At 43.5% G+C, this 23,553-nt stretch overlaps 1 protein-coding gene across 1 annotated transcript in view; it reads left to right on the forward strand.

Annotated features, from left to right (window-relative positions):
- The window catches only part of ASTN1 (astrotactin 1), a 796,876-nt gene that overhangs the window by 677,981 nt on the left and 95,342 nt on the right, over window positions 1-23,553 (forward strand). The window contains exon 15 of the mRNA XM_040360365.1: window positions 21,440-21,544. Within this exon, the coding sequence (XP_040216299.1) occupies window positions 21,440-21,544 (105 nt within the window). The remainder of the gene's footprint in view (window positions 1-21,439; window positions 21,545-23,553) is intronic.

The following is a 23,553-nucleotide window of genomic DNA, read 5'->3' on the forward strand; positions in this document are numbered from 1 at the left end:
CTGAGTATTTCAAAAACTGCTGATCTGCTGGGATTTTCACACACAGCCATATCTAGGGTTTACAGAGAATGGGCAGACAAAGAGAAAATATCCAGTGAGCGGCAGTTGTGTGGACGAAAATTCCTTGTTGATGTCAGAGGTCAGAGGAGAATGGGCAGACTGGTTGGAGATGATAGAAAGGCAACAGTAACTCAAATACTCACTCATTACAACCAAGGCATGCAGAATACTATCTCTGTATGCAAAACTCATTGAAGCTTGACGCAGATGGGCTACAGCAGCAGAAGACCACACCAGGTTCCACTCTTGTCAGCTAAGAACATGATACTGAGGCTACAATTCACACAGGCTCGATTTCAGCTGCAGCATTCAGACGGAAGGGTCAGAATTTGGCCTAAACGACATGAAAGCATAGATTCATCCTGCCTTGTATCAATGGTTCAGCTGGTGGTGGTGGTGTAATGGTGTGGGGGGGAGGGTATTTTTTGGCACACTTTGGGCCCCTTAGTACCAATTAAGCATTGTTTAAAGGCAGCAACATCATCTCTCACTGCTTGCCTTTTCTCTGGTGGCCCTTATGTAAGGAATGGCTCTATGGGCACCATGATGTAAGGGGAAGACTATCTGGGGACCCTGATGCAAGTGGGGGGCTCTCTGGGGACCATGATGTAATGACAATATATATATATTGTGAGGGGTTAGCTTGGTAGCGGGGTGTGTGACCACTTGGATGGGTTCACCACACACACTGAATATATACAGACTGGCAGTCGAAGATGGTTGAAAACAAAGTTTCTGGTTTATTTTTCCATCTTGCTGGAAAACAATTGCAAGCATTCAAACAGCATAAACAAAATCAAAACATAAAATAAACTCTAGCCACTTTGGGCGTCTACCTTCCACACAGGAACCTATCTATGAAGTCTAACACAGCCTACTGCTGGGTAGACAGTGCTGGTCATACAGCACAAAACAATAGTCTTTTGATTTTGTTTCACACAGAAAAAATCAATGGTCTCCTCACCTCCACAGAAGACCTTCTGGCACTGCTCTCCTACTCACACAGCCTTAGAAGTGATGCAGCAATTAGTGGTAACCCGCTGGACTTCTTATAGAGGCCTTTAATTGCCTCATTCTGAACAGCTGAGGTTTTTCAACGGCCTTTAGCCTTTCTCTGGCTACGTTTGTAGCCGACGCCCGATAACCATCTGTGTATCGTCTAAACAAGGCAGAAATGTATGTCCCATCAGTGACAACACCCACAGATTTACCTGACTTCCTGTCACAATATATAGTCATTATATTATATACATGAGTATGCCTGCCCAAGCGTATGACTTTCTTTACTTTGCGGCTATGGGCTCTAGCCCCAGGTCTTTTGTAGACCTAGCAATGCCCCTGCTCGAAGGCATACAAATAAAAAGAAAAAAGGACAATGCTTTAGTGGAGAGAGTCCAGAAATATAGATAGGAAAGTGATAGAGGAGAAGAAGATGAGAAAAAAAAAGGGGGGGGGGCATCTCTGTCTCAAAGGCTCACTGTAAGTATGTTGACCCAGAATGTTGGATTATACTTACAGAAAAAAGAGAATATCTCCCCCTAAGTGGGACTTTGAAGGCCAAACAAAGTGTTGAAATGTAAAAAAGGTTTTTATAGAAACAGGTACACACAATGGCACTTAATGGTAGTACACGTTACAAGCACCTAATGTGCATATAAAAAGTGAACAGATACAAAACAATAAAACAGCACATATGCCACACAGGGTGTGACAAATAGACAGAAAACTCTCCTAATAGATGATTGATAAATGCCCGACGTGTTTCTGGAAATAGACCGTCATCAGGGGCCACGGATGAAGAGTAGTGCAGTCGTGGTTCTTTTTTCACACAAACCAAGTCATTTCATGGGTATAGACCCTCCCTGGCTGCCTGCAAATATAAAGATAGGATGTGCATCTGAGTGTTCCTCAAGCCCAGAGGGACGGGGAATAAGTGGGCCCAGGGCCTTCCGGTGTGTTGATACCAGATCACGTCCTGCCCATATCCCAGTCCAAAATACCCTGGATCCCTATTGGAGTCTAAATAGACCCATTCAATCTCAAGATTCAAAGCAGCAGGGTCAAGGAATGGCGTTATCCCCCAGTGTACAGGTGCCTGAGGCTTGAGGAACACTACTCTTCATCTGTGGTCCCTGATGACGGTCTATTTCCAGAAACGCATTGGTCATTTATCAATCATCTATTAGGAGAGTTTTCTGTCTATTTGTCACACCCTGTGTGGCATATGTGCTGTTTTATTGTTTTGTATCTGTTCACTTGTCTTTTTATATGTATATTAGGTGCTTGTGACGTGTACTACCATTAAGTGCCATTGTGTGTACCTGTTTCTAATAAACCTTTTTTACATTTCAACACTTTGTGTATTGTCCTAGGGATGTGGCCAATACAAATGTGTGATATGAGTCAGTGAACACCTCCTCTCTTTCTATACTTATAGAAAGCATGTAGGTAGATGCGTTAGACAAAAATAATCTACCCAGGGCTGCCAAAGAAAAATGTGTCATGTACGTAATTTATTGTCACCATCAGTTTCTCATTTACCAGAATACAATGCACCCGGCTTGAGAATTGGCGACTTCCAATTGACTGTGTTGCAGCTGAAAATATATGTGTCACTAGGGCACGCTAATCACTTTTTATTTGGATGCACGTGGAGCTTATTTAGTTGTTTTAAACTAAGAGTTAACTTGGGCTTTAAAATGCAAAAACTGGTAAAAAGGATAATACATAAAATGTTATTTTGTATTTACAAACAAACATAACTAGTCTACATTTTTTCCTCATCATTTATCTGTTTTTCATGGAGGAGGAACACTTTGATAGGCAAGAAAGTTGATTCATTTATTGAGCCTGTTTACTTTTTTGTATAGAGGGTAGTACAAAATATACATTCCCATTGACTGGACAATCAGGCCACCCACCAAGATTTTTTCAGACATGGGCATTTTGATTTTTGAGTTTGGCCTCTCATGAGTTTGGTTGCATCATACAGGTTCAAACACTTGGCACCCAGTCCAAATGTTCAGGCTGTAGAGAGCACAGTAGAAGTGTTAATTGATGATCATATACATTAGACATGTGCACACTGAAATATTTCGTTTTCGTCCGAAAAAAAAAATGTATTTAGTTACTCCCGAAATTCGTTTTTATTTATTTCATTTTTTGTTAAAAATCCAAATTAATTAAGGTCAAATCTGTCATTGAAGGCTTATGGTGCCTGTCGAATGTCCTAAGAAAATTTGACGGAATCTAAAAAGAAAAAAAAACAGAAGATTTGACGGAATCTTTAAAAAAAAAAAAGAAGATTCGAAAGAATCTTTAAAAAAAAAAAAGATTTGACAGAGCATCGAAACTACAATGCCGCAATCGTACATTACCGGTTAAATGTTCCCGCCTACAAGCTATAGAAGAATTTGAATGTTGTATGACTAATAATAATTATATTTATTAATTATTATTACTAGTCAACCAACATTAGAATTCTTCTATAGCCTATGGGCCGAGCATTTCACCATAAATGTCCGCTTGCTGCGATCGTATGTTTTTAGCTACTTCGTCGAATCTTCAAGTCCCTCTATGTCGAATCTTTTCTCTCTATGTCTACTCTTCTTTATGTCTCTATAATGTCGAATCTTTTCTCTTTATGTAGAATAATATTGGACTAATAGAGTTAAGGTTAGGCACATTGGACCGCAACAAAAACGAAAATAAAGCATTTGTTTATGTCGGATCTTTCGTTTTTCGTTTTCTGTGCTTTCATTATCGTTTGTTAAAACGATAACGAAAATACCTGAAATTCAGACGAAAATGCATTTGGACGAAAACAAATGCACATGTCTAATATACACATATAGATAGATGCAGCCAAAAGTAGCGACGTCCCCATATATGACTCAGTCACATAATTTTCCACCATATGATTGGGTACCTTTGGCTGGCAGCATTGGGAGTTCATGTCAGATGCAAAAAACAATCTTTTATCCATTCCTTCTTAGAACATTTGGCTGCAAGTTCAAACCCTGAATGACACAAATGCAATTCCAGTAGGTATTTGCATTGCTAAAAAAAAAACTCATAGCATAAGACCAGTCTAAAGAAAGCATTCCTTGACAGTTTTATTCATGCAGATTATGATTCATAAACTGTTTAGCAAGGACTGTGATTTCCTGCGATGACCTACCACTCAATAAAAGTCATTGGCTTGAGCCTGTAAATAAACTGTATTGTTAGCAGAAATCCATGGCATTGATAAATTTGTTTTTGCTATGTCTGCATTTCAGGAAAAGGAGTTCCATATATAGCAACATCTACCTTAGGAAGTGGTAATATTACAAGAGCACGTCAGTACAAATAGTTGTAAATGTGATTTTTTTTTTCAAGAATTATCCTAATTTTCTGCTAAGCAGAACAGTAAAATTATCAATACTGTAAATATTTATTGTAAGAAAAGGGGTTAATATTGCTCTAATGACAACTTGAAACAATACTAATGAAAACTAAGCTGCGACACAATATACATGTGAAACCATGCGAGAAAATGTATAAAGAAAAAATAGTCACACTACAAACTAACAATAGATAAACAGTGTGCAAATAACTGAGACAAATGGTATCACATCAACTTGTGGCAATGTATCCAGCCAGAACTTGCCATACACTTGCTGGACTCACATACACACACCAAAGGGAACAGCTGTATGTGCAAAAAAAAAAAAAAAACCTAGGCTAATAGAAAAATATCCTAAAGCTCTAGGTTCACACTATATTTTATATAAATAGATGTGCTACAATCATATAGGTGAATAAAAAAATAAACATTGGAGAACAGAAATTTCAAGGTGAAAAATGTAAAATATGTAGTGACTGAAAAGAGACTCCTATTATCAAGGATAGTCCAATTCCAAAATGATCAGGACAAATGAAGTCCATGAGTACGCAGAAAAAGTTGAAATAAAAGTGATAGATGATTATAGGTAATAGGTAACCTTACCAGATGTGGTGGACCTCCACTATTGGCAAGGTCAGCAGCTTCTGCAGATCAAACCCTCTGCAGGGTCTTGGGTTCGTCCAAAGACATCACAATGTTGGGATCCAAAAGTGCTTCCTGCCAATAATCTCTCTTCTCCGTTAGGGTGAAAGAAGTAAGATCTCCTTGCCCAAACAAGGGCCTAATACTCCTCCAATAGGATAGTAGCGTGTGAGGGAATCAAAAATAAGACTTAAATATTGTATTACCTCAAATACGCTTGTTCATTTATTCCAAATGGCAAAAAAAAATCCATACAGACATTAAAAAATTGTATTCATTAAAAAGCCGGCATAAAGAACTCTAGGCGAACACCCGTGCTTCCGGGGTCACGTGAATGCGTAGTGACGTCAGTACGTAGCACCGCCCTGACATGTTTCGTCACACGTGACGTTCTCAAAGGGCAAATATTTATTACCTATTTTTTTCTCTATGAATATACAGGCGCTTAGGGCCAGATTCACGTAGCTTGGGCGCAGCGTAACGTAACTCGTTTACGTTACACCGCCGCAAGTTTTCAGATTTAGTGCCCGATCCACAAAGCACTTACCTGGAAATTTACGGCGGTGTATCGTAAACACGTCCGGCGCAAGGCGGCCCAATTCAAATGGGGCGGGTACCATTTAAATTAGGCGCGCTCCCGCGCCGGACGTACTGTGAATGCTCCCGTCGCAAATTTCCCGACGTTCTTTGCGCGAAATTACGACGCGCCGACGTTTTGAGAATCGCAACGTCAACAAAGCACTTATGCCGGGAAAAAGAAAAAATTAAAAAAAAATTCTAAAGCGACGCGGGAAAGACGGGCATACTTTAACATGGTGGAGTACTTTTCCACCATATTAAAGGTGCCCTATCTTTGCAAAGGAAATCTAATACTTGCGACGACGTAACGACGGGAAAAATCTTCGTGGATCGCCGTAACTCCTAATTTGCATAACCGACGCTGGTTTACGATGCAAACTCCCCCCAGCGGCGGCCGCGGTACTGCATCCTAACATCCGACAGTGTAAAACAATTACACCTTCTGGCTATCTATGCGTAACTGATTCTATGAATCAGTCGCATAGATACTCTGCGAGATACGACGGAGTATCTGAGATACTCCGTCGTATCTCTTTTGTGAATCTGGCCCTTAAAGTGTAACTTTTAATTCAAGAGGCTAGCATTGTTTAAAATAATAACAAACAAAATAAATAAAAAAACATTTATGCTGCAATACTTATACAGGACAGAAAACTGAAAGGAAAAAAGGCGACGGAAAATGTATACATATTATTTTTTTAATTGGTGGGTGGATGGGGGATCAGGGAACAGAGGGAAGGGGAGGGGTGGGGGTTGATAAACAAGAAGACTTCTGCTTTAGATTATCCACCATATTTAGAACTGTAGTTACCATAATAGCACTAGTAGGTCTGTGTTTAAAGACACAAGTTAGGGAGTGTGTTTTGGGGGGGGGGGGGGGGGTTGTAGCATAAAGTGTTCATATTTATAAACTGTCATAAGCATTTCCTCATTTTTCTTTCTTTGGCCATCTCTGCACATTTTGGGTACATTCAGCAATATAACTGTAGGGAAGGGATTGCAGGGGATCTTGCGAAGACTCATAAGTCTTACTATACTCCAAGAAGCATGAAACCATCTTCTGTGCACATAAAGGAGAAGTCCAGCCTGAGATCATTTGGCTGGGCTTCTCCTCTGGGTCACAGGAGTGCAATTCGTTTTGCACTCCTGTGACCTGCTTTCAGCAGAGAGCGGTCTGAAGTCCGCTCTGTGTTGACGTCATGAAGATCAGTCCAGGCTCCATGTCATCCTGACTTCCGAAGTCTGGATCCGCCAGGTGTCTGGACTGATGGTAGTCTCAGCCTCTCAGCGAGCCGCTGAGATGACCATTTCCCACCCCTCCACAGCTCAGCACTCCAGGAGGAGCAGAGCAGGGGGGCTGCTGATTGACAGGCAGCAGCTGCCTGAGGGGGTGAGAGAACCGAATCATCAGTGGTGTTCGATGGCTCGGTTCTCAGTGAGGAGGCGGTGGAAGATAGATGCAGCACCGGTGCTGCATGCACCTTGGTAAGTTTGATTGGCCAATAATTAAAAAAAACATACTTCTCTTTTAAGTTGGCTGGGAATATAAAGCAGACAACCTGTTTCCTCCAATAGCACATTCTAGTAATATGTTTTACTATAATAATAACATGCAATCAATGGGTAGAGTTCATACAAAAAGGTACTGCCAGCAGGGCCGGCCTTTGCGGTGTGCGGACAGTGCGATCGCACAGGGCGCCATAACAACATGGGCGCCTGGCGACCGCACAGATTTTTTAATTCGCCTGTATATTAAGTAGTGGGCGGGGGGCGTGCCGCACACTGGGGGTGTCAGGCCGGCGCCAGCGCCCCCCCGCAACTGAAGAGGACCTTCGCGGGTGGCATGGCATGGTGCCGGGTGCCTGGCTTTGCAGGGGGGGTGCCGTGCAAGCCGCATCCCAGCGAGCCGTCGGCACACCCGGGACCTGGCCGCAGTGATCCCCCTTCTCCTTAGGCAGCTCCGCGGCTCTGAGTCTTGGCTGCCTGTGACTGTCTCAGTCACGCAGCCGAGCGGTGAAGCAGCCTCCCCCTTGCCTGTACTGTGCTGTGTGTGCAACACGCGGCAAGCAGGTTATCTGAGCCTGCTTGCTTTACAGGTCTGAAGGGGGGGTCGGCTGTATTTTAGAGGGGGGGGGTTCTTTATTGTATTGGTTGATCTGTATTGTAAGGGGGGGTGTTTTCTGTATTGTGTGTGTGTGGGGGGGGGTTCTTTATTGTTGGGGGGGTCTGCACTTTAGGGGTTAATCTGTATTGTAGGGGGGGGGGGGTTTCTGTATTGTGGGGGGGGGGGGGGTTCTTTATTGTAGGGGTGGTCTATTGTAGGGGGTGTTCTGTATTGTGGGGGGGTTCTTTATTGTAGGGGGGTCTGCACTGTAGGGGTGGTCTATTGTAGGGGGGGTTCTGTATTGTGGGGGGGTTCTTAATTGTAGGGGGGGTCTGCACTGTAGGGGTGGTCTATTGTAGGGGGGTTATGTATTGTAGGGGTAAATCTGTATTGTAGAAGGGGTTCTGTATTGTAAGGAGAGATCTGTATTTTAGGGGGAGGGGGTATGCACTGTACGGGGGTCTGCGTAACATGCAGGGGGTCCAGAACTGTTAGGGGGGTGTCTGTGTTACATACAGGTGTCTGGGGCTGTGTAATGTAAAGGGGTGCAGGGTGCTGTGTAATGTAAAGGGGTCCAGTGGTGCAGGGTGCTGTGTAATGTAAAGGGGCCCAGAGGTGCAGGGTGCTGTGTAATGTAAGGGGCCCAGTGGTGTAAGGTGCTGTGTAGTGTAAAGGGGTCCAGAGGTGCAGGGTGCTGTGTAATGTAACGGGGTGCTGTGTAATGTAAAGGGGCCCAGAGGTGCAGGGTGCTGTGTGATGTAAGGGGCCCAGAGGTGCAGGGTGCTGTGTAATGTAAGGGGCCCAGTGGTGCAAGGTGCTGTGTAGTGTAAAGGGGTCCAGAGGTGCAGGGTGCTGTGTAATGTAAAGGGGTCCAGAGATGCAGGGTGCTGTGTAATGTAAAGGGGTCCAGAGCTGTGGGGTGCTGTGTAATGTAAGGGGCCCAGTGGTGCAAGGTGCTGTGTAATGTAAAGGGGTTCATCCAGAGGTGCTATGTAATGTAAAGGGGTCCAGAAGTGCAGGGGGCTTTGTAATGTAATGGGGCCCAGAGGTGCTGTGTAATGTAAAAGGGGTCCAGAGGTGCAGGGGTGGTGTAATGTAATGGGGTCCAGAGGTGCAGGGTGCTGTATAATGTAAAGGGGCCCAGAGGTGCAAGGTGCTGTGTAGTGTAAAGGGGTCCAGAGGTGCAGAGTGCTGTGTAATGTAAAGGGGCCCAGAGATGCAGGGTGCTGTGTAATATAAAGGGGCCCAGAGGTGCAGGGTGCTGTGTAATATAAAGTGGTCAATTGGTGCAAGGTGCTGTGTAATGTAATGGGGTCCAGAGGTGCAGAGTGCTGTGTAATGTAAAGGGGCCCAGAGGTGCAGGGTGCTGTGTAATGTAAAGGGGCCCAGAGGTGCAGGGTGCTGTGTAATGTAAAGGGGTCCAGAGGTGCAGGGCGCTGTGTAATGTAAAGAGGCCCAGAGGTGCAGGGTGCTGTGTAATGTAAAGGGGCCCAGAGGTGCTGTGTAATGTAAAGGGGTCCAGAGGTGCAGGGTGCTGTGTAATGTAAAGGGGCCCAGAGGTGCAGGGTGCTGTGTAATGTAAAGGGGCCCAGAGGTGCAGGGTGCTGTGTAATGTAAAGGGGCCCAGAGGTGCAGGGTGATGTGTAATGTAAAGGGGTCCAGAGGTGCAGGGTGCTGTGTAATGTAAAGGGGACCAGAGGTGCAGGGTGCTGTGTAATGTAAAGGGGCCCAGAGGTGCTGTGTAATGTAAAGGGGCCCAGAGGTGCAGGGTGCTGTGTAATGTAAAGGGTTCCAGAGGTGCAGGGTGCTGTGTAATGTAAAGGGGCCCAGAGGTGCAGGGTGCTGTGTAATGTAAAGGGTTCCAGAGGTGCAGGGTGCTGTGTAATGTAAAGGGGCCCAGAGGTGCAGGGTGCTGTGTAATGTAAAGGGGCCCAGAGGTGCAGGGTGCTGTGTAATGTAAAGGGGCCCAGAGGTGCAGGGTGCTGTGTAATGTAACGGGGCCCAGAGGTGCTGTGTAATATAAAGGGGTCCAGAGGTGCAGGGGGCTGTGTAATGTAAAGGGGTCCAGAGGTGAAGGGTGCTGTGTAATGAAGAGAGGTCCATTGGTGCAGTTGTGGAGAGGGGGTACACAGTAGTGACAGATATATAGAAGGACGCAGGGGGCACAGTGGGGTGTTTTTACATTTTACGGGGGGGGGGGCAGATATAGGATCCGCCCCGGGTGCCAAATGCTCTAGGTACACCTGGCAGGCCACAGGCGGATTCTGCCGGAAAGATGGCATGGCGGCTGTCCTTGCCTTGCTATGAGGAGCTCATATGCCATGCGCACTGAGAAGACAAAAGAGGGCAAAAATCCACAGAAGCAGGCAGCAGATGTAAAAACTTTTTTCTGTAAGTAAATTCTTTTTTTATAAGTGCAGTGTACTGCGTAATGTCTGTTTTGTATTTTCTTTTTTAAATAGGGTGTTTCTTAAAGGAACTGTAAATGCAAATGTTAAAAAATACTTTATTGTAATTATGTTTGATATTTGATAGTAAATTTACAGGTAGTGTTATTATACCATGTGATTTACTTTATATGTGGCGTTATTATAGCGTGTGATTTACTTTATATGTGGTGTTATTATAGCGTGTGATTTACTTTATATGTGGCGTTATTATAGCGTGTGATTTACTTTATAAGTGACGTTATTATACCATGTGATTTACTTTATATGTGGCGTTATTATACCGTGTGATATACAGTATATGTGGCGTTATTATACCTTGTGAATAAAAGTTGTATTTTTATCATAGCTTGTAATCTTTTTGTTGGGAACTTAACGGAATGGAAGGCTTTAAATGGAGCTGGTATTGGAGAAATGGGTGTGGTTACCGAGGGGTGCGGTTACCAAGGGGCGTGGTTACCAAGGGGCGTGGTCACTAGGGGGCGCTGTAAAGCTTTCTCGCACAGGGCGCCTAAGGGCCTAAGGCCGGCCCTGACTGCCAGGTAAGTGTGTCTAGGACAGCATGACTTAAGTACAGCTTCACCTGCACAAATGTAAATTCAGGTATGTCCATGAAATGCCTTTGTAATTCTTTTAGAATGGCTCTCAGCACATATATACAGAGTATCCTGTGGATATAGCTGATCCAGCAGCATTCTTTGCTAAGAAGCACAATTTGAACATTTCAGCAGTAGTGACAAAACCAGAAGCAGCCCAAGGGCAAACTTAATGTAGACCTTCATCAATTAAAAGATGTTTCCAACCCCTTAAAATGTCCAGACTAGCAGATAGTTTGAACGTTTTAAGAAGTTTATTACTATTTTGTTGTGCTGTACTCCACTTTCAGATTCCTTGCCTGAGCAAGGATGACAAAAGGAATCTCTTCACCGTCTCATGGTATGTTCACATCATACTTTTAAGAAGGCAATTTTATTAAAGGGTGCATGTTCGCAGCTGGATCCCTCACATGTACAAACATGCCGTTGGTCTATGCCAAGTATTGAGGATCTCACAGAGATCTGCAGCATTTCTGTGCATGTGCATGGTCCACCAGTCATGCACAGACTTTCTACCTGTCTCTGCCATGTCCCACATAACTGAAACCAGTGACATGTTCGTGCATGCATAGGGAAGCCCGCACATGACATATGGTTGAAAGAGGCTGCTGGCCTCTTGTAAGTATTTGGGTGCTGTCAGAAACCTGTGACATGTTTGCCCATGCATGGGATATTTTTGAAGATGGTGGTGTAGCAATACAAGTAGCACTTTGCTGGCAGGATGACAATGGTGGACTCCAAAGATGAAAAGGGAATGTTTCTTATTACCCTACAGGGACACGTGTTGGACTTTACTGGTGCGTTAAATGAGCTGTGATGCCCAGGGCCAGTAGGAGGAGCTCATGATCATGCAGCATTTTGTGCGATTGGCTACGCAATGCTGACATCATTAGGAACCAACCTGTCCTACCAGCTCTCAATTGTCAGTACTTGACCATGAGCAGTACATGACAACTCGTGACAAGTACAGTAAGGAGTCTGGCATTGCTGACGAAACGTGTTTGGTTAACTGAGAATCAAACAAATACATATGGGAACACCCGTTTGGGATACTTTAAGTGAGTTTTGACCTTCTTTGAGAAATTAGGTCATATATTTCTGGCCTGTACAGAGTCTCTTGAAGGTGCAGGAGTACCATCAAATATATGGTGAGATCTATGTACAGGATACTAATGGCTGACTGAAAGTTTAAAATGATGCATATGGGAACACCAATTTGGCAAACTTTAAGTGAGTTTTGGCCTTCTTTGAGAAAAGAGGTCATCTATTTCTGATGAGTGTGTTGTGTTTCTACTGGGAAAAAGATGAAGAGCACCATTCTCCTGGTTGTTACTTTCCTTCACGTTTAGATGGATTTATTGGCACTGAGCACTTTAATTAGGATTTCACATTATGGACTCTTTGAACAATTGTTTATTGTTTATTTAATACCATTTATTAATATTTATTTGTACTGAGCACGTTGGATCTTTTTCCTCTTCTTTACCTCTTTACCTCTTTGGCCTAATCAAGACCTGCAGCTCTTTTAAATTTATATTTAATTGTACATTTTTAGGTTTTGGTTCATGAATTGATTACATGATAGGTGCACATTTTTATACCTTTAAAGGAGAAGTAGAGCCAAAGCTTGTTTGGCTGCACTTCTCCTATGGATCACAAGAGTGCAGTTTGTTCTGCACTCCTGTGACCCGTTTTCAGCAGGCTGAAGTCCACTGTCAGCTGATGGTAGAAGCCGGTCCAGGCTCGGGAAAGATCTCGACCATATGGTTGTGATCTGCCCACATGCATGGACAGGCACACAGCTCAGCCTCTCAGTAAGCTGCTGAGAGCCTAAGCCGGCCGCTCCTGCCCCCATCACAACCAGAACTCCAGTGAGCACGGGTGGGGGGGGGCAGAGCCAGTGACTGACAGTGGAGCTCTGGAAACCAAGTGATCGACAGTGTTTAATCGCTCTGTTCTCAGTTTTAGAGCCAGCGGGGGACCAATTTTTGCATGGGTACAGATCAATAATTTACAGTTATAGGTGTGTCAATGGATTGTGACAAGAACAAGATTGCAAGCTACACAAAGCCAGCAACCACCCCATTTTATTAATATCTTTCTTTGTAAAAAATAAATATCCTTCAAAGTAAAGTGCATATGAAAGGGTTTTGCACAGAAAACACAAAACAAGAGTTTTCCCAAGCACACTTAGTAGCTTATCTCCATGTGAGAGCATATAAAGCAATGGATAAATTACAGGCAGGTATGCCTAGAGGCAGCCCATTTCTTCTTTGGATGCCTTCAGCTATCATCATGCTTTGCTGGCCTTCTGGTGTGCCCCTGCATCTTTAAAGAGGAATGGGTTGCCGTCAAGCATACCTGTCCTTCATTTACCCACTGCTATATATGCTCCAGCATGGAGATTCTTAAATCTCAGAGTTAGGACTGCACTTTACAGAAGAGCCGTGACAAGGCAGTGCGGTTTCCAACCAATATTTACAAATGTTGTAACACTAAAACATATGTTTTTAATGCAAATTGTTAAATAATGTTTCTGTCATAAAGGGGTTAATGCAAATTCTGACTTTCAGAAAACCAGCATTTACACAGGGCTAGGCATCCCCTACACCTCCTAAACTGACTGTGCTTAGGCCTCGAAATGTATTGCCCAAAGCACTAAGGGCCAGATCCTCAAAAGAGATACACAGGCAGATCTGCTGTTCCGCCTGCGTATCCCTGTTTCTATCTTTGGAACTGATCCACAGAATCAGTTTCCAAGAGATAGACAGAAGATCCGGCAGGTGTAATAGTTTTACACTGCCGGATCTTAAGATGCAGTACAGCGACCGCCGCTGGGGGCATTCATCGTCGAAATTACGCGTTGTGTATGCTAATGAGGAGTTACGTCGATCCTCAAAGCTTTTTCGCGTTCGCTACGTCGCCGCTACGTTAGTTTCCCGTCGCTTAGTTACACTTTTGTAAAGCGGCCCTACTTTTACACAGCAGGCGTACTGCTGTGTAAAGTATGGCCGTCATTCCCGCGTCAAATTTTTTAATTTTTACGTCGATTGCGTAAGCCGTACGGGAATACGGAAATACGCTACGCGCCGATCAAAAAATTACGTCACGTCGCGCAAAGCACGTCGGGAAATTTGCGTCACAAGCATGCGCAGTACGTCTGGCGCGGGAGCGCGCCTAATTTAAATGGGACTCGCCCCATTAGATTAGGAACGCCTTGCGCCGGACGGATTTGAGTTACACCGCCGCAAATTTCCAGGTAAGTGTGTTGTGGATCAATACCTAACTTAGGAAATTTGCGGCAGTGTAACTTAAATCTGTTAAGTTACGTTGCGCTGCGGGGCTGTGGATCTGGCCCTAAGTACTGCATTGTGCTGGAAGGAGTAGTATGCATCTGTCATTTGACAGGGGTTTGTTACTTTCCAATTTTGCTTGTATTATTATTATAAAAAATTACATCCTTATTATCAAAGTAGGTCTTTTTTTTTTTAAATTGCTGATTCTGAGCACAAGAAAGGAACTTGCAAGTTGTGTGCTTTTTATAATTATAGTTATTATTATATTATAATTCTGTATTTGGATGCCTTTTGTTTGAAGTAGTCTGTTCTTTTTGCAACAATACACACGTGCATCTTGCTGATGTGTATTGAGATGACATTACCTCAATCGGATTACTTGCCAAATGAATAATAATTCTGAAGGTGATTCACACACCAGTTTTCAGATGGATTATGTGATATCACAAATTTGCAGAGTGGCTCATTTCATAATTCTGATCAATTAAGACCTAAATTAATGGCTACGAGTTCCTAATCTTATTTGTGATAATTTCACACTTCTTCGCATTTATGCTCACAATGATCATCATAAAGTTATCAAGGATCTCTCACTGGTCTATGAATCTCACACATGGCTTCATGCAGTGAATGAATCTCAGGTGGTTTCTTAGCCTCAGCCACACAGTACAGCTCCTCTTCAGCTACTGCGAACAGTACATGGTGTGTAATCTGCAAGTACGGTTGTCTGCCCTTATATGCTTTACAAAGAGGCCTTCAGAATCCTATTACTTACACCAATATATCAAGATTTTATAAATCAAAAAGTATAAATAGATGGGTCAATATTTTTAATCTGTTTATCTACAGTTCCTTTTAAGGAAGCTATAATAATTTAGGTTATTTTTTTATTTTGTAACTACCAGTAATGTTATATCATTTTTTATATGTATATTTGTTCTGCTCTTTCTATTTGTATAAAGTCCCTTTTTTTTACAAAAACTGAGCATGCCCATTGTATCAGAAATTTGATTTCTATAAGGGATACTAAAGCTTTAATTTAAAAAAAAAAAAATAATAAACATAGTTACAAAGTAGGCGAGGTTAAAAAAAGACCATCATGGTTGAGATCAGGCTGGGGGAAGTATAAAGGGAGTGGGGCTGAACTGATCCTCTGGCATAGGAAGTGTTTGACCTTAAGGGGTCACTAAAGGAAAAAAAATGTTTTGCTGAAATGACTGTTTACAGGGTATAGAGACATAATAGTTAACTGATTCCTTTTAAAAATTATTAAAAATAGATAAAAACCAATCATATAATGTACCTACAGTTTAGTTTAGTTTTTGCTGTTGTTTCCTGGTTCTCTGATGTACAGAGCCAGAGAGCCAATAGAGGGCTGTGAAGGTTTTGCAAAACAAAACTGGATTGGTGCTGAGGGGTTTTAGACACACCTCGTTGATTAGTCACCACAGTGAGAAATCTCCCAGTACTGTGGTGATCAGGAAACAGACAACCAGGAAGTGTCCAGAACAGAGAGGAATTACAGCAAAATCAAAGCAAAAACGAACAATGAGGACATGAAACCAGGACTGCAGTAAGGTAAAGTAAGCTATTTAGCTAAAAAAAAAAAAATCCTTTAGTGACCCTTTAATGCAGAGAATGGTTTGGATCCAAACTTTGACATTTAGCTGCAAAGGGTACAGCAAGCTTTTGCCATGATTCAAGCAGGTTTTTGAGAAGCCTTTAATTATCTCAGTATCACCTCTGTATTGTAAATGTATTATTTAGAGAAAACATACAAATAGATCAAGGGAACCTCCTACCGACATCTTTGATGAGTTTGAAGATCTTAGAGAAATGGTTGGGGGTAGGTTTTATTCTAATGCCTGGTTGTTTGCATCACCATCATTAAAGGCTTATTTAAAATCATTGGAATTGTTTGAAAGTTGGCATATGTGGACAAAATATCAGGTTTGGTCAACAGCAGTGGCATAAGTATAGCCAAGGCATCCTACATGGCGCAACATCCAAGTGGCACCTTTAGCCATTATCCACTTTACCAGGCATTTTTCTGACACTTTTGTATTTTTTCTAAAGTCCTAGAGAATAAAATGGTGGGTTTTGCTAATTTTTATGGCGGGTTCTGCTAATTTTTATGTCACTTGGTATTTGCACAGCAGATTGTCGAACACAATTTTACACACTAGCGCAGAAATATATTTTAATTAATTGTAATGCACACAGAGACAATATAATACCCACATTTTTGGTAAAATATAAAAATAATGGTGTTACGTTGGGTAAATAGATATCAAACATATCATTCCTTAAAATTGCGCATGCTTGTGAAATGGTGCCAAACTTTGGAATTTGGAAACTCTCAATAGGTGACATTTTATAAGCTTTTATTGGTTACCAGTTTAGAGTTATACAGGAGGTCTGGTGCTAGAATTCTTGCTCTCGCTCTGATGTTCGTGGCGATACCTCACATGTGTGGTGCTATCGCTGTTTACATATGTGTATGGGGTCATGTGTGTGTTTGCCTTTGCACGTGGGGGCGGGGACACTGGTACACTGACAGATGTTGATCGACTACTGGCAGACTCTGACAGATGTTGATGTCACAATGGAACACTATTGCACTATTGCAGATGTTTTGTGCACCGGTACAGATGTGATGGGGAACTGTGACAGATGTTTTGTACACTGGTACAGATGTGATGGGACACTGACAGATGTTTTGTGCACTGGTACAGGTGTAATGGGGGACTGTGACAGATGTTTTGTACACTGGTACAGATGTGATGGGACACTGACAGATGTTTTGTGCACTGGTACAGGTGTAATGGGGGACTGTGACAGATGTTTTGTACACTGGTACAGATGTGATGGGACACTGACAGATGTTTTGTGCACTGGTACAGATGTGATGGGACACTGACAGATGTTTTGTGCACTGGTACAGGTGTGATAGAGACACTGACAGATGTTTTGTGCACTGGTAAAGATGTTTATGGGGGCAATGTGACAGGTGTGTATGGGGACAGGGACAGTGGTGCTTGGTGTACTGTGTGTGGGGGGGATCTGTGAGCTCAGCATGGTGAACTGACACAGAGACATGTGTCTCTGTTTACACTGTGAAGGCTGTGATTGGACACAGCCGTCACATGATCACAGCCAATCACAGCTCCCATATCCTGATCCTGTCTTGGCTGTGTCCTGTGATCACTCATTCTGAGGGACATTCCTGAACATCCACTCATTATGACGAAAGGCCCAATCGGCCATTTATGTACAGTGGCTGGGTGGGAAGAAGTTAAAGATGCTTGTATTAGCTATTAGAGTAATTGGGCACAGGAGTATTAGCAATAATGTAAGCGGAGCGGAAGATTGTAGTTCCAATGTTCATCAGTGGGTGTTTCCTAGCAGCCAGCACATCCCAGTAATCAGTCTCCACCTGAGGCTGGCTACTGGGAGGGTATTTAGTCCCTCCTTTACCATTCCCTTGTGTATAAGTATTTTGCCTTGCTAGCCAGAAACTGCTTGCTGTTTGATGCTGTACTTGTTTCCAACCCGATCCTGCCTATGTCTTGTACCTGTACCTTGTGCCCTCATATCTGCTCCCCGGGGGCCAGATCCACAAAAACCTGGCGTAACTTAAAAAATCCCATTTAAGTTACACTGCCTTAAAGTTTCTACCTAAGTGCCCGATCCACAAAGCACTTATCTAGAAATTTCAGGCTGTGTAACTAAAATTCCGCCGGCGCAAGGCGTTCCTATTCAAATGGGGCGAGTCCCATTTAAATGAGGCGCGCTCCCGCGCCGGCCGTACTGCGCATGCGCGAAGTTACGTTACGCCGAGTTTTGAGGATCGCGACGGCTTAAAAAAGTTGCGTCGGGAAAAAAAAAAAATGACAGCGGCATGCATTCCTGAGGGAGAACTCCATGCCAATTTTCAAAGAAAAAACCGGCATGGGTTCCCCCCCCAGGAGCATACCAGGCCCTTAGGTCTGGTATGGGTTGTAAGGAGACCCCCCCACGCCGAAAAATTGACGTAGGGGGTCCCCCTACAATCCATACCAGACCCGTATCCAAAGCACGCTACCCGGCCGGTCAGGAAGGGAGTGGGGACGAGCGAGCGCCCCCCCCCTCCTGAGCCGTGCCAGGCCGCATGCCCTCAACATGGGGGGGTTGGGTGCTCTGGGGCAGGGGGGCGCACTGCGGGCCCCCCCACCTCAGAGCACCCTGTCCCCATGTTGATGAGGACAGGACCTCTTCCCGACAACCCTTGCCATTGGTTGTCGGGGTCTGCGGGCGGGGGCTTATCGGAATCTGGGAGTCCCCTTTAATAAGGGGGCCCCCAGATACCGGCCCCCCACCCTAAGTGAATGGATATGGGGTACATCGTACCCCTATCCATTCACCTGTAGGCAAAAAGTTAGTTAGTAAACACACAACACAAGGCTTTTTAAAATATTTTATTATTCTGCTCCGGATGCCCCCCCTGTCTTCGTTATTAGCTCAATTAGCAGGGGGGGCTTCTTCCGCTCTCCGGGGGCCTTCCACTCTCTGGGGGTCTTCCGCTCTCCGGGGGTCTTCCACTCTCCGGGGGTCTTCTCCGGACTCCGGGGGGCTTCTTCCATCTTCTCCCCTCTTCCGCTGTTGACTCGGCGAACCCCGGTTCTTCTGCAGATGTCCGGTGCCTTCTCCTTCAGCGCTGGCTGCCTGCTATGTTTGTGTGTTAGCTCGATTTCAAACAGGCAGCCGGCGCGGTCTTCTGTGACGTCAGGGTCTTCTGTTCTTCTCCCCTCTTCCGATGTTGACTCGTCGCATCTTATCGCTGTAATGATGGAAGCGCGCCTTGCATCCCATTTATATAGGCATCACCGTCCCATCATGCTCCGGTAGGTACCCACGTGGTGGGTGCTCGTGGGTAGGCACCCACCACGTGGGTACCTGCCGGAGCATGATGGGACGGTGATGCCTATATAAATGGGATGCAAGGTGCGCTTCCATCATTACAACGACAACAGGCGACGAGTCAACATCGGAAGAAGGGAAGAGAAGACCCTGACGTCACAGAAGACCGCGCCGGCTGCCTGTTTGAAATCGAACTAACACACAAACATAGCAGGCAGCCAGCGCTGAAGAAGAAGGCACCGGAGAGCTGCAGAAGAACCGGGGTTCGCCGAGTCAACAGCGGAAGATGGAAGAAGCCCCCCGGAGTCCGGAGAAGCCCCCCCCGGAGAGCGGAGAAGACCCCCGGAGAGCGGAAGACCCCCGGAGAGTGGAAGAAGACCCCCGGAGAGCGGAAGAAGCCCCCCCTGCTAATTGAGCTAATAACGAAGACAGGGGGGGCATCCGGAGCAGAATAATAAAATATTTTAAAAAGCCTTGTGTTGTGTGTTTACTAACTAACTTTTTGCCTACAGGTGAATGGATAGGGGTACGATGTACCCCATATCCATTCACTTAGGGTGGGGGGCCGGTATCTGGGGGCCCCCTTATTTGAGGGGACTCCCAGATTCCGATAAGCCCCCTCCCGCAGACCCCGACAACCAATGGCAAGGGTTGTCGGGAAGGGGCCCTGTCCTCATCAACATGGGGACAGGGTGCTCTGAGGTGGGGGGGCCCGTAGTGCGCCCCCCTGCCCCAGAGCACCCAACCCCCCCATGTTGAGGGCATGCGGCCTGGCACGGCTCAGGAGGGGGGGGGCGCTCGCTCGTCCCCACTCCCTTCCTGACCGGCCGGGTAGCGTGCTTTGGATACGGGTCTGGTATGGATTGTAGGGGGACCCCCTACGTCGATTTTTCGGCGTAGGGGGGTCCCCTTACAACCCATACCAGACCTAAGGGCCTGGTATGCTCCTGGGGGGGAACCCATGCCGGTTTTGTCTTTACAAATTGCCGTGGAGTTCTCCCTCGGGAATGCATACCAAATGCCGTCGCTGGAATGGGCTTTTACATGGTGTGACTAGTTTACACTTTGTAACATCAGCCCTAGTTTTACACTTGCAAAATAACACTTACGGCGAAAAAAACGAAGCTGGAAAGCTTTGTGGATCGCCTTAAGTGCTAATTTGCATACTAGCAACGGCATTTCGACTCGAAATGCCCCCAGCGGCGGATGCGGTACTGCATCCTAAGATTCGGCAGTGTAATTCAATTACACGTGCCTGATCTTCTGCCTAACTTTGGAAAAAGCCTTTTGAGGATCGTTTCCAAAGTTAGACACAGACTGAACAGCAGTTTAGTCTGCGTATCTCTTTTGAGGATCTGGCCCCTTGTTCCTAAATCCAGCCCGGGTTCCCCCCCTTTCCTTACACCTCCAGTTTTAGCTTGTGATATGTGTTATTTTGTATATATTGTATATATTTTATTATAGTTGGGTATTTTTGTCACTTGGTTTATAGTTTACTTATATCTTCATGTTTGCTGTATTTTCTGTTTGCTTGGGCTTGCATTTTTTTTCCACTGTTAATAAACTTACTTAGATCCCATATAGTCCAGTCTTAGTTTCCTAAGTGCAGCTACAGTGATCCAACCATCCCTGCTGCCGGGTACCTGCATTCGGTATCCCTGACAGTAATCATATAAAATATCCAGATTTTTTTAATTATAAATATTACTATTCCTAAGATTAAAAGCTAATTCCATGCACTGCTGCTTTTTCATAACAATTTATATCAATAGTACTGCTCCCAAGAAGTGTACTGACTATGATGACACTTATCCTGCTACCTAATATTGATTTAGGCTTACTGTACATAATTCTATGATCAGTGACAACATTTCCACAGTTCACACTGTCAGGTGCTACAGAAAGAGATGGTCAGGGGGTCCCTGCCAATTTTTACTATGGAACCCCATGATCCCAGCAGCATAGATGAGTAAGGACTCATGTACACTACATGCCAAAGCTCCAAAATTCAACTTCATAAAAGCCTGTGGTCCATGTACACATAGGATTTTACCTGAGTTTAGAAGCTGCTTCGATAAGGGGTGGTTCAACCTCCCTAAACCCCCCTCTTCTGAATGTGGAAGAATCAGGTAGAAACATTTTGACCGCCGGACAACTCTGGCAAAAATTGCGGTAACATGGCGGTAACAATTTTACCTCGATTTTGCCAAGTTTCACGTTTTCACACATCCGGTGGTCAACCTAGTCTGTGTGTACATGAGCACTAAATGTGCTGTGAGTCAGATAGTCCAGTCTGACCATTTATTAACCGTGCTTTGCATAAGTGTCAGCCACTCCTTGAAGGCTTTGGGAAAATGTTTGCTAAGTAATGCACTAATATACATTTATATAATTTATACATACTGTATACCCTTTTACTTCTCTTTCAGGCATGGTAAATTTCAGTGAAGTGACTGGCTATCCTCTAATTCAACATTGGACTGTTCGGTCTGTTATGTATCATGTTCGACTTAACCAGCCAGTTGTCTCCCAAGGTAAGGAGATTCGATAAAATGTCAACACTTAAACAGAAGTGTGTTTACAATAAATACTGAGCAAATATCACTGAACATAAGGTATAGCACCTAGTTAGTACTAGTCAGCATTATTCTGACAGCTCTTCAATAGTCCCCTAAGAGTGCATTAGTCTAGTTTTAATGATGCCCTAAATTCAACCACAGCTGACCTTCTTGAGCTGTGGCTTGAAATGTTCAGCGAGTTCACTATTCCTTGACCAATGTATATAGACTTTTGGAAGGAGTAAAAAAAATATTCTTTTATAAAGTTTTTTTTATAACCACAATAAATAAGTGAAAATGTCAGTGCCACTAATTGGTTCAGTTCTGCTTACGTATGTCCTGTAACCTGGCTAGCTAAGGCTTCTTGATGAGGACGTGAGCTATTTGATGAAATAATCCCACTCATTAAAATTGACCTTGTGTTCTTAGATGCAGAAAAGCAAAAATGCTGTGAAGGAAAATAGGCTGATCAATTATAACATATTTATTTTAGAAAAAAAAATGTGTTCTCATTTTTCAGCAAATAAAACACAATTGTGATGGCATTAATGTGTGTAGCAAAATACATAAAAAAAATGAAAGACAAGCTAATTCATTAAAGGGCCCTGCTACTGCTCTGTCCCTGAGCTACGAATTCTAGAAGCATCACAAAATTTAAAGATGCATATAACCTCTAATGACATGTGTAACTTTGCAGTAATGGTACAATTATGGATCTATGACATTGGACCCTCTACATAGTTTAGAGCAGTATTTTAAAATTGCTAAAGATTTTGACACATTTGGGTGGTAATTGAACAATGTATTTGGAATGATCCATCAAAGACAGATAGCCACGGAACACCAAAGAGAGATGAAAAACCTGTCGACTGGTTAGAATCTAATCTAATTCCCTGTTGTTTTGTATTGTAAGTGCAAAGAGATGCCCAGCAGTTTTCAGCATATATAATGATAGGAAAATATGCACTATGAAATTTATAGAGAGATGTACAAAAACCTTTCATCAGATGGTGTCCTGTCAAGCCACTGCCATCTTCTATCTGTGGATTTGCCCACATCTCTATTTGCAATAGATATATTTTACTTATTATTTAAGGCAGTGCAAAGTGGATTGGTAATGTCCAAGGATAAGTGATCCACAGCAACCAATCAGACGTTACCTTTGATCAGAGTAGAACAGATGTATCAGTGATGTATCAGTGAACAATGATGGCCTCTAAGCGTTACTGCAGATAGCACATTTCTCCTTGGCTTATTAAATAAGCTAGTTAAGTTATATTAAGGTAGCAGTTTATACTTAGAAGTGTTTTAGAATTGTCAGCTATTGTATATTTTATATTTGAATAATTAAAAGTATTACCTTATGTTTGATACAGTACCCTTTTTTGTGGCTAGGGGTTCCTGACATTAAAATCAAGCTCAGAGTGAACATGTCCTAGCCCCTAACTTTAACCTAAACTGAGTTAAAGCCGTGTTTCTATCAGTATTATCCAGCCAGACTGTATATAAATTACAGAATGTGTTTTTTTATGTGTTTAAGTGGTATTAAAGGTTCGGCTCTAAAAACAAATAACGAAAAACAAGGGGGTTGGGACTTTAAATGAAGCACCTCGGAAAAGGGCCTCCATCCCTGATAGCAATGTGAATGCGAGAACAATTTGGGACTTTAAATGAGGCACAAAGAGGAACCGGAGTGTAGAAACGATAATTTATTGATCGGCAATAACCATGACATAGTACACTCAAATGGATATTGCAGTAAAAGGTTATGTTTACAGAAACTCAAATACAATAGAAAGATAAATAAATAAATAACATAAGTGATACAAAAATATACAATAATATTCCCGTTATAGCTCCATGTACAAATTCGTATAAAACTTTCTTTTATAAAAAGGAATGAATATCCTCACAGATGGCGTCATTAGAGTATGCATCTTTGTAAGCTCTACGCGTTTCAATGGATAATACCACCTTGTCAGGAG

Source organism: Rana temporaria, chromosome 7, assembly GCF_905171775.1.
Source record: "Rana temporaria chromosome 7, aRanTem1.1, whole genome shotgun sequence".
Lineage (NCBI taxonomy): Eukaryota > Metazoa > Chordata > Amphibia > Anura > Ranidae > Rana > Rana temporaria.